Source organism: Abramis brama, assembly GCF_963993115.1.
Source record: "Abramis brama genome assembly, chromosome: 8".
Classification (NCBI taxonomy): domain Eukaryota; kingdom Metazoa; phylum Chordata; class Actinopteri; order Cypriniformes; family Leuciscidae; genus Abramis; species Abramis brama.
The window spans coordinates 26,504,077-26,516,660 of record NC_139970.1 but is presented as its reverse complement, the minus strand read 5'-3'; the positions used below and the strand labels follow the sequence as shown (position 1 = coordinate 26,516,660).

General features: G+C 38.2%; 2 protein-coding genes across 2 annotated transcripts; one reads left to right on the top strand and one right to left on the bottom strand.

Moving 5' to 3' along the window:
• Window positions 1–506: 506 nt before the first annotated feature.
• cUnh2orf69 (chromosome Un C2orf69 homolog) lies at window positions 507–3,971 on the top strand. Its single transcript, XM_084123476.1, has 2 exons — window positions 507–802; window positions 1,560–3,971. The coding sequence occupies exons 1-2, from the start codon at window positions 533–535 to the stop codon at window positions 2,274–2,276; spliced, it is 987 nt and encodes a 328-aa protein (XP_083979602.1). The 5' UTR covers window positions 507–532; the 3' UTR covers window positions 2,277–3,971.
• Window positions 3,972–4,324: 353 nt separating this feature from the next.
• On the bottom strand, window positions 4,325–12,250 carry stk17b (serine/threonine kinase 17b (apoptosis-inducing)). The gene is made up of 7 exons (XM_084123472.1): window positions 11,462–12,250; window positions 9,042–9,254; window positions 8,804–8,942; window positions 8,511–8,637; window positions 8,330–8,378; window positions 7,367–7,546; window positions 4,325–6,757 (listed from the first exon to the last, which is right to left on the bottom strand). Exons 1-7 carry the CDS (start codon window positions 11,578–11,580, stop codon window positions 6,520–6,522), a joined length of 1,065 nt encoding a protein of 354 aa, XP_083979598.1. The 5' UTR covers window positions 11,581–12,250; the 3' UTR covers window positions 4,325–6,519.
• Window positions 12,251–12,584: the final 334 nt, after the last annotated feature.

Here is a 12,584-nt window from a genome sequence, read left to right as displayed (position 1 = left end):
TGTTAGGGACATATTGTAAATAAATCGTTTTTGAACCGGTTCTTTTACGCGAATTGTTCAAAAGAACCGATTGAAACCGACATGACAACTGTGGCAATCACAACACCCGCCCCCTGAAGTTTAAAAAGAAACTTCGATTTTGGACATTAGATGAAACATTGTCATGCCGCATTAATCACTACAGTGTTCTAGTCATGCAGTCGATCTAAATGCGTTATGTATCAGCACTGCCGCTGTTCATGAATGCTTTTTGGCTCCGCGCATGCGCATCGTTGTCAAGTTTTGACGCTCCCCAAAAACGCCACTTGGTGGCGTTTAATATAAACAAATCATAAGTCAGACACATTTCAGTATCTGAACCGTTCGGTTAATTTTAAGATGCAAAATCAACGACCGAATGTCCACCGGATTATCCTGAAAGCAGGTAATATTTTGGATCATGGGGCGTTGCTTTTTGCGCCTGTTTTGCAGTGATGGTTTCGATCTTAATGCTGCTGCTCGTGCAGTCGCCGCTACGTAATCCCTTTTGCTCATGGGAAGTATCCGATCAGTTGTGGCTTGTTTATCGCTAGCCGCTATAGCGAGGAAAATGAACGCCGCAGCGGGGCTGTATGTCCCCGGGACATCCGCTACTGCGCCCGGGCTGCTCCGCCTGACTTCAGTACCCGGTCATGATCAAAACCGCGTAAACGATGTTCTGCTCTTACGACCCGCCAGGGAACCGCAGAGACGATGCGACAACGAAACAGAGAACCTGCAGAATGGAAACGATCACGTAGTCTTCTTTCCTGGAGACATTCAGGTTGGTGCATGTCATCAATCCTGAACCTGTCTTGTCATGGTACCACGACTGCATGCCCTCCTAAATTACTTTACTAACAATAATAGGTTATTTAATAAAGCTCTCAACTGTGTCAGGAATTATATATTTTTTAAACAGTGTATGATGTAGATAGTCCCCTTAATTATTAGAGTATATGCCTATTGCGCTTTATAGGGAATGTGAACCCCCTGTAAGAAACTTCTAGGATTATTCACTTAAGTCATTTGATACAGTTTAGCTTCTGTTGCGACTAATAAGGAATCTCTAAATTTAGTTTTTCATTTGAGACATTGGAAACAGACCCAATACACGGTTTAACATCATACTGCAGAACAGCATTTATTTGAAACAGAGATGTTTTGCAAAAATTTTGATTAAATGCATTCTTGCTGAATAAAAATATACATTTCTTTCAAAAAGAAAGAAAAATCCTCACTGATATTTGAACCACAGTACATGCATGCCTCACAGCTATTGAATATGTCTGAATAAATGGAGCGTTTTTCTTTTAGATAAAGTGAAGACATGCACATTTAGTCCTGCTGTTTTCTTCTCTATTAAACAAATTATAAATGACAAAGTCATAAATTCATTGCTCAAAAGGTGTGTGAACCCTGTTTTCAATAGTTAGTGTTTATTAGCCTAAATATAGATGCTGAATTTCTTAAATCTCTCTTCCTCTTGACTATTCATCCTCTTTTAAAAATGCAACTTCTCATTCTCATCTACTATCCAGAACTTCCAGCAGGAAATGGCCCTCCAGCCTGACGCTGCCCCATGGCAGTCCTGGAGCCTGGAGCGTGTCGCCCTCATCCTGGGCCACCGGTTTCCTGGCTGCCATATATGGGTAGTCCGCGCATCCCGCATGTACCTACACAAGTTCAGCTGCTATCAGAACTTTGTAGAGAGCAACCTATTTGGAGCACCAGAACACTCTCCAGACTATGGAGGCATTCGCCACCTGAGGGCACTCCTGGGTCATGGCATGCAGCGGGCTGGTCTCCAAAATCCTTTACCTCCTCTTAGTGGTACAGCCACCCCTGGCCCCCTTCCTGCAGGTTTCACCCTTACCATAGTGGGCTTCAGTAAAGGATGTGTTGTTCTCAATCAAATAGTGTATGAGCTGGCTGGAGCTCGAGCAGACCCAGAACTGAGGCTGTTTCTGGACAGTGTCTCAGACATGTACTGGCTGGATGGAGGACACCCTGGAGGCAGTGAGACGTGGGTGACCAATAAATGTGCTCTGGATGAGCTGGCCTCCAGTGGGGTGGCTGTCCATGCCCACGTCACTCCGTATGAGGTAAGGGACCCGATGAGGGCATGGGTTGGGCGAGAGCACCAGCACTTTATAAAGACTCTGGAGGATCTGGGTGCCTGTCTGAGCCAGAAACTGCACTTCGAGGAGGAGCCGGCATCCATTGAGAATCACTTCAGAGTCATTCAGGAGTTCTGACTATTCTTGATCTATGCTTTCAAGTCTTAACATGGAGTGTATTCTCTGTAGAGCAGACAGCTTTGCATTGCACTGATTAGTTAAAAAAGAGCTTTGGGTTTGCCTACCCAACACTACCCAGAGAAGATTGATGCTTAAAGGGATAGTTCACAGAAATAGTGAAATACTGTCATCATTTACTCACCCTCATGTCGCTCTAAGCCCGTAAGACTTTGGTTGATTGTTAAAACCCAAATTAAGATATTTTTAAGGAAAGCTGAGAGTTTTCTGTCCCTCCATTGACTTAGATCCAAAAAGGTCATAAAGGTGTCGTAATATGAATCCATATTAAGCAAGCAGTTTGAACCTTGTGAAGAGATACAACCACTTTATATGATGAACAGATTTCATTTAGGCTTTTATTCACATATAAACACACATACATGGAGCACATCACATATGGTAAACACGGAAGCTCATGTACGCATAACGCGCATTCATCATGCGCTAGAACAAACGTCATTGGTTCTCGTGCATCACACACGCACATTTGAGCTTCTGTGACGTGCTTCATGTATGTGTGTCCATTTAATCTGTTCATCATATAAAGCAATCATATCTCTTCACAAGACTTTGATTAAACTGCTTTATTCATATGGATTCATTTTACAGCACCTTTATTACCTTTTTGGATCTAATAAGATTTGGTTACTTGGACTTTCAATGGAGGGAGAGAAACCTCTCAGGTTTCATTAAAAATATCTTAATTTGTGTTTCAAAGATTAACGAAAGTCTTATGGTTTGGAACATGAGGGTGAGTAAATGATGACATAATTATTATTTTTTGGGTGAACTATCCCTTTAATGACCAAACTTGTAACACATTTAGCTGCCTGACATTAAGCCTTATTGTTTGCCTTTTGCATCTACTTACATAGGCATCGTCCGATATACTAGGATACTTGTTTTACATAGTCTATTTGGAATGCATATATGCTTCGTAAAACCATCATCTCTTCATGTTTAAAGGGCTCTCATTTCCTAAGAAAGGAAAAAGTAACTATCTGAAAGTGGTTATTAAATTAATTTGTTTTTATGTTGTTACAATAAATTATTAAGCTTGGATTTTCATTTCAAGTATTTGTATCCCCAATGATATATGGATACTCTTGAATGTAAAAACACTTTGTAAACTTCCTGGCCCTGCTAAGGAATATTAAAAACATTGCAGACAAGCAAATCTAATAAAAAGCAGTTACAGCTCCAAACTGTATTTCATAAGCATCGTCCCATATACGATTACATTGGTTTAATATCACAAATGTGTTCTGTGTTTGTGTTCCAATAGTTGGTATTGCTTTTATTTGGAAATCAAATCAAAGAATCCAAGGATCTTCCATTGAAATTAAATGTATAGAATATATTTTTGATTAGATGGAGAAAGAAAAAAACCTAAAACTTTAAAATATTTTATTTACTGACTCATTCTGTAATGTTTTATTGACTGAGTAATGGTAAGTACCTAAGACGCTTCCAGCATTGATCTCAGAAGACTATACTCTAGGTGCGCACTTTATTTGGAATGTGCTGTATTGAATATATCACATACTAATGAATATGCAGATTTTGTAATATCCTCAATGTAATGCGATGAATGTACTTCCTGCTTCATAGTCATTCCATGCTTATGTAATCCAATAAAAATGTTGAAATGTTTCAGTGATCTGTTTAATTAGAAACAAACTTTAAATAATGCAATTCAAGTTGATTCAACAAGAAATAAAACTGGAAAAGTTACATCAAATCCACAGCTGGCATCAAGGTTCAAGATGTTGAAAGGAATATATAAAATTAGTATGTTAGAATGATTAAAAGCATAAAAATGTTAAAAGTTTAAATGATTATTTAATGATTTTCAGTCATAGATTATGGCTTTACTATCCTTTTATTATTAATTAAATAAATCAATGTGATAGAAAGAGGGATGAATTTAAAAAAAAAGTTTTGTTATGGGTCATAAAACAACAACATACAAAATCGATATTAAGGGTGCATCCTTTACAACTCTAGACTCTCAATGGCTTTATTAGAATTTGTAATACAATTAAACGTCATTTATGATACATATAACTCAAAATACACAGTTTTCATCGTGAGTATCTTCCATTATCAGTTTCCACTAAGATAGTGAGACAATCAACAAAGTTATCCCGTAAAGTGTCTTTACAAAGTTTGTCACAAGCTTTCTGCCAATACCACAGTGACTGCTCAGAAATGCACTCCAAAGTCTGGCCTATTTTGCAGCTTCAAATACCTCATGCCCCTATTGAGGCCGTTTCCCAGGCAAGGAATAGATTCAAGTTTTCCTTTAAGATGACGGCATACAGTGAGCACACGACCGTGACAAGAGCCTCTCGTCTTCGGAGACAATAGCTCTATTATGATTGCAGACTGGTGACATCTCTGGGAAACCGTAAGGCCCAGAGCACACAAACACACATGAGCGCTTCACACCTCTTTAAACAGAACAATAACTGAAGGGCTCGACCTTCAAGACTAAATTCTGCAATACTAACATTTCCAGTTTTAGCAGCCACTCAAAAAAGCTGTCAATTATATTAAACCAATAAACCCTCAGCTGTTATATTTTCACTAACCCTCATATGTTGCATTACTGCACACTTTCTGATGTGCACCATTCTTCTTCCAAACTATTTTCCACCACAATAACATTCACTTGCCCTTCATTTCAGAATTCACTCTGTACTTTCATTACAACCAAACATGCTTCACTATCTGACATAACCATATCATTTCAACAATAACAACCAACATTAATATCCCATCTTTTCATGCCCTATATACAAAGACCATAAATATAACTTTCTAAAACGCATTGCATATATGTATCCCCATTAAGTCCATACAAATAATTTACTTTTAATACACCAGGCCATCAGTTTAAAGGGTGTACCAGTATCTCAATTAAAACAGGGCAAACATTAATAATACATACACATAAATGTGCTGCACTGGTATTGCATGAGATCAAGTGAGGCTGTACGGCTCAAGCATAGAGGAAAAAAAATGCACACAAAGGCACTCGAGAAATATACATCGGTAAACTGCAGTTACAGCTAACCCTGAGAATAAGGCTCAGAATGAATGAGTACAGAAACCTCCATCAGTTAATGGCATTAGCTTAAAAACACCTGTACAAAAACGGTAACAAAACCCTGAATTACCTCAGATTGGTGCATAGATAAAAACTCTCATTTTAAGATTATGTATATCATAGGCCATCACAGGCATTGAGATATGAGGCGCCTGCCATAGGAGAATGCTAGAATGGTACTTAAGAACAGTTTATTATACAATATGTTGGCAGGAAAAAAGGAAATATTTAAAACAAGAATGATTTTAAAAACAATAGATAGACTCGATTTACTAAATCTAATGCTGTTACAAATATTTTCTCATATTTTAGTCACAGAAACACATATAAAAGAGGGTTTAAGTGCTTTCCTGATTTTCTTTAGTCATTCTGTAGAAGGAAGTTATGTGCCAATACAAACACATATTTGTGTAATCCAGGGTGTGTTGTACGTGTGTGTGTTGAGTCACATTTTTAAAGAGCCAACTAATGTGTCAATACCACACGAAAGGAGAGGATGTAAGTCAAAACACACACCCATACACCGAGGGCATTCCAGTACTGAACCTTTTCAACAGAGACAGTCTCACGAGGTCTAATCATACAACCAGAACTCCCTCTGACACTGAGACACAGAGAACAAAGACTGACATTAGTTTGCTTAAACACTCGCATCTTTCATTTAAGCAGAATTAAAAACCACTGAATGCCCTGCTGCTCTCAAGCGTCTGTCTTTTTCAAATCCCTTTTTGTTGCTTTAAGTGCAGTAATGGAATTAGTGTCTAGATTAATATGGGCTAAGATCTGCAGAATAATTAAACTGATACTGACTGGAGATTAAAATAAAAAATATATTCAAATTAATAATTTAAAATCCAAATATGACAGGAAAAACAAAAATCTTGAGACAGGACAGCAACATAGATATTTAGATTCTCACTATTATAGTATTAATATTACACCAGATCTGGCCCTTTTGTGAAAAGATCATCTTTGGTCAACCAAAGGATGGTGAAAAAGAAGCATGTCTGCTGGTGCCGTGTGGGGGAATGTATTCAAGGACCAAAATTGTGATAATGTTATTCAGTGCAAGTGCATTTCCCTTTAGGATCAGCATAAGTGGTCACTGTCAGCCGTGGCTGACATGTCCTCCTCAAAACGAAACCTCTTGACATGTGGCGAGTCCAGAATGTTCTCTTTGTCTTCAGGATCCTCGGGTGGCGCGGACCACTTCCCCCCGAAACTCCTTTCCCGGGGAGTGTGTGGGGTCACAGGGACTGGATCAGAACCTGGAAAGTGGATCCATAGCCAGGGATGGGTCATGCAGTCGGCGGCACTGGGACGATCCCTGAAAAAGGAGGGGAGAATTCATGCCAAGGACTTTGAAATGTGGTTAAGTGGAAAGTAATCTGAAACTATCGTTAAGAACAGTAATAAAACCAAAGTGCATCAATTACTTTATGACAAGTGCAAATGTAAAATCTTAACTCTATATAGAAACAAACCTTTTTCTTTCCATTTATCTTAAACAGTCTATTTTGACCTAATTTATTCTGACCTTTTCTACAATTGTGAATGCATGTTTGAGGACAAACGAAAAGAAAATGAAACCTGGACTTTACACTTTGTGATAACCAACAGTTATACAATCTATGGGAATGGAGAAAGTCAATATCTGAAAACTTTGAGCCATAAAAGAGTGATCATTGGACAAGTTAATTTGTAAGCCTATTTATATGTTTGCAATTACTTCATTTCTAAAACACTTCATTTGTAATGCATAATACAACCATATGACCCAGAATAATTACTGTTTTGGAAGTGGGGAAGGGTATTACATAGCACTTATTATATGAGTCTTTATTTAGAAGCGGTACATCATTTTGCACAGTACAATGACTGAGCTTGGCAAACTTCACTTCACTTCCTCCAAGTGTCTGAAATGAGAGTCACTCACTCTGGTGCTTTGACCAGCAGTTTCTGGATGAAGTCGACAGCCAGCTCAGACACCCTTGAGAAGGCCTCTATGCTGTAGTCCACGTTCACCTGGGATACGTTTAGGAAGGTCTCCTGTTTATCCTCGCCAGCGAAGGGAGACTCTCCTGTCACCAGCATATAGGCGATCACACCCACACTCCTGAAGTCAACGGATACACAATCAGTTTAAAACCATCTCTGACACATCAACAAAAACATCTACTGGAATGAACATGGATATTCCTTTATTAGCACAAAGTTGTTTGACTCTAGTATCAAACTGACTTCAAATCTACTGTTCAAAAGTTTGGGGTTTAGTACGATTTATTATTAAATTGATCAAAAATGATAGTAAAGACATTTAAAATGTAACAAAAGATTTTTATTTCAAACGAATGTTGTTTCTATTCATCAAAGAATCCTGAAAAAAAAACATGTGGCACAAATGTTTTCAACATTGATAATAATAATAAGAAATGTTTTTTGAGCACCAAATCAGCATATTGAAATATTACTGAATGATTTCTGATCATGTGACACCGAAGACTGAAAAAAAGACTGCTCTGCCATCACAGGAATAACGTTTAACAATAATTTACAATATTACTGTTTTTTGTTTGTTTGTTTTTTTGATCAAATAAATGCAGCCTTGGTGAGCCTTTCCACAGCCGTTTCAAAACTATTTAAAAAAATCTTACCCCAAACTTTTGAACGGTAGTGTATGGCTTTCAGATTGTTCTATTTTTGTCTTTACTTAACAGAATATAGTAGACAACAATTCTCACATCTCCAAACTGTGTATAAAAAGAAAAATGTCTATTGACCATTGAAATTTCCATGACCTTCTACAAGTTTATTAATGTCCATGCCATTTCCAGGTCTGGATATCAGCCAGTGGGAACCTTGTATATTGAAACACCTGATGAAAAAGATTAAGACTCACCAGAGGTCTGTTGCTGTGGTGATTGGTTCATAGTTCAGGATCTCAGGGGCTGGATATATGATCAAAAGCAAAATGACCAAATACATTACTTTCATTGAGCATGAACTCTTCTGCTATAATGAGACCATGAACACAGAGATATGTGTGGATCTGAAGATGAATGACACCGAATAAACCTTACCTACGTACTCCGGGGTTCCCAGAATCTCTCTGAGCTCCCCAGCAGAGCCTAACCGGCGGGCCAACCCAAAATCCACTATCTTTATATCCCCCATTGGGCTCAGATTGGTCAGGAGAATATTCTGGGGCTGAATGAGAGAATACAGTCTCAATAAATACAACTAGTGCTTTTAAGAAGAAATGCACATAATCAAATTGAACAAGAGTAGCATTAGGCAGATCCTAGTTTAAAAGGCTGGAATTTCAGGACAGAATGTGTCCAATGAAGATGTTAAAAGCAGCCGTGCATCTAACCTTCAGGTCCAGGTGGACAACGCTGCTCTGGTGAAGTAGATGAACGCCCTCAAGCATCTGTCTGATCAGTCGGGTGATCTGACCTTCAGGAAGCAGCTCCTCTGACACACAGTGATCAAATATCTCTCCACCCGCCGCACTAAGACACACACACATTCAGGGTTATTCTTAGTACTGAACCCAACGATCATTTCGTGAACAGGGACATGCAACTGATGCTTCTAGTCACAGCACTCACTATTCCAGCATTAGAACGAGGTCGTGATCGGTCTCATATACAGCATACAGGTTCACCACACGAGGGTTGTTCTTCGCTGACTCTAGAACGGCGATCTCATGAACGACCTCCGCCCTGCAGTCGCGACCTCGTCGCCGCTTCTTGATGAACTTCGCAGCGAAGACTTTCCCTGTGGCCTTTTCCACACACCGCTTCACCACTGCAAACTTCCCCCTGAAGGAGGCAAACAGAGAACACAGAGAATAAAAAAGAGGTAGAGAAAGATTAAAATGAGTATAATGTGACAAGTGGAAAATTTTGCGATAAAGTACCTAACTTTTTAATATCTGTCACAGTGCGCACGCATTCAGTCGCACCTATAGCAGTTCTCTCATTCACACCAAAGCTCTTACTGACACAGATAGTTATTAACTGAGTCAAACCCTCCATTAGATGTTCTCACCGTTTAATGTAAGGTTAGATGACTGATGTGAGCCAGTCTTTACTCGAGAAACTGCAATTACTGTCACAGCATGAACAGGTGAGACTTTAGGCCACAAGCATATGCTCAAAATCAATCCCACAATTCTTTGGACCAGACCATCACCTTTATAAACCATTTTGTTATAATATATATGATGTATCATACTGAATGTATAGCCGACCGTACTGCATGTTGCATAATGTATCGAGTTAGATCTGGGAACCAAGTCAAAGTAGACAGTAAAATTCACAATATATACACAAACTACCAGTCAAAGGTTTTGAACAAAGTTTTACATACTCACAAAGCCTGCATTTATTTGACAAAAAATACAGTAAAAACAATAATATTGTGAAATATTATTATTTACAATTTAAAAGAACTGTTTTCTTTTTCAATATATTTTCAAAATGTAATTTATTCCTGTGATGGCAAAGCTCATTTTTCAGCAGTCACATGTCTTCAGTGTCACATGATCCTTCAGAAACCAAATCAAATCAAATATTAATTTTCAAAACATTTTCTTCAGGTTTCTTTGATGAATAGAAAGTTCAGAAGAACAGCATTTATTTGCTGATAGAAGCATTCATTTCTTTCAACCAAAAAAAACAAAAAAACATCTATGGTGTAAATATCTATATGATAAAGAAAATTAAAACCCACCCATGAGTAAAATTAATATTCACTATTGATATTTCTATGATTTCTTAATATTTCTATGAATTTCCCAGACCAGGGAAAAATCAATGATATTTACAGGTTTCTCCATCAGAAGTAAAAATGTACTTGACCAATTAACTCCATTCTCACTGGTTCTAATTCAAAACAAAATTGCTCTTTGAGCAACTTTGCGAGTCATCTTTTCATAAAACCCATAAAAGATATCACAGTATTCAAACTTTCTTTCCAATAAAAAGCACCTTCCTCCACAGAAACAAAAAACAAAACATCTTCACACTGACAAGTTAAAACTATAAGTGAACTGTGAAATGATTTCCTGTTTACAGCACAGCCGGTCGCATAAAAACAGCCCGAATATGGCTGTAAGCAAATGTATGAGAGAAAGAGGAAGAGACCAATATTACTTCCTTTTTCTCAGTATTCACAGTACAATCTACATCACAACACAAAACTGGGTCTGGTTCCCACATGGGTTTCCTTCCTGCTAAAAGCTCCAAAGCCTTGCTGTAGAGCTTTAGCAATGAGACACACACACACACACACACACACACACACACATATTAGTCACAGTTCAGTGAGCAAGGCCTTTCCAATCCCGAATAATACAGAAGCAGGACAGACTCCAACTCCATACGGCAGACAACCTTCAGTCCTACTCACCCTGTGACAAAATAAACCAAAACCTCTATTCTAAAGTTTATATATCTGCTTATAATCTGGGACTACAATACTTCCCTAAATGGCAATATATGATAAATATTCCAACTACATGCACATTAGCAATTAGATGAAATAACATGAAAATTAATGTTTTTATTAAGCAAGGATGCATTAAATTGGTCTAAAGTAACAATAAATATTTTTATATTTACAATAATTTATATTTCAAATAAATGCTGTTCTTTTGAACTTTCTACTCAACGTTGAATCCTGAAAATTAATGAATCATGAATTAATATATCATATTATAACGTGTAGAGCAAAGATAAGACTAACAGGATATAAGAGGACAAAAACATGCTACAGTTCTGTAATCTGACTGTAGTACTTCTGTCTCAGAGAATTACAAGAAATATGACAGAACAACCACATTCACGAACATCATAAGTTACCTAACGTTATACATATTTACATTACTGCACTGAGCATCAGTTCTGCAGTCACTGTATTGTTTATCAACATATGAAGACATTATGATAACATCAAATGAAGCATTTTAAGAAAGAAACAATTAAAGAGACACAGACTTCAGGTAATGAGGAGTATATTTACACACCTGCCAAGTTCGTGGCTCATGTCAAAAACGGCGTCCAGGGCATCCGTGTGGATGTGAGTGTGGATCTCTGACAGCAGAGCCGAGGATCCACTGCGACTGTCCAGTCTCCTCCGGGCCATCACCACCAGCGAGTGTCCAGTGAAGAGTGCAGACTGCTTTTATCACTTCAACAACACTCTGCTCATGTTCAGAGTCACCACCAGGAAAAAAAAACACCCACTGCCACCGGCCTCTTGAAACGTTGAAACGTCTTCAGAACGAGACTTTAGTTCGCGCCGCTGTTATCCAGGAAGTGTTGCCAATGAATTAATTCACTTAACTGGAGTGAGTTCAGTTGAGTTTGAACACGACAACTGATGCTAAGAGCCTATAGCTAGCGCAGATTAGCTCATTTAGCCCTAAACGATTTAGCAAAAACTCATGGATTAAACTCTATCCTTTATTTAGACGAACGTACATTGAGATTCGTCTCATTTTGTTCAAAATACAAACCGTCCGACAGACAGCGCTTCCTTTCACGCAGGACAAAATCACGACACTAAGTTAGAACTGACACCCTCTTCCTCTTCTCACGGGAACAACACTAGCTGTAGTTCAACTGACAAACTATCGGTTATAAACCCTGAATGAAGCTGAACGAAGAGTAAACACGCTAGTCTGGCTAGTTCATGCTGAGGTAAGTCGGTTTTGGATTCTGCGATTCAGATCTTGTCCACCGGTGTTTCTTCAGTTTCAAATTCTGCTCGGATGCCAGTACGAGAAGTGAGGCACTACGTCACCACCACCGTCATCATCACGGTCGTTAGAATGCGCCCATTGTACGAACGATAGAACGATAGATAGAACGATAGATAGAACGATAGAACGATAGAACGATAGATAGATAGATAGATAGATAGATAGATAGATAGATAGATAGATAGATAGATAGATAGATAGATAGATAGATAGATAGATAGAAATCTGTCTGAAATCAATAATTTGGCTTTTTAATGTTATGGCCGATAATCGATAAATGGCAGATATTACCATGCTTTATTAAAAAAATAAACTCCCGGGTATGCGCAATGCGCTCTTAAAGTTAAATAACTCTTTAATATAGGCCACTGTCTCTTTAAATTAG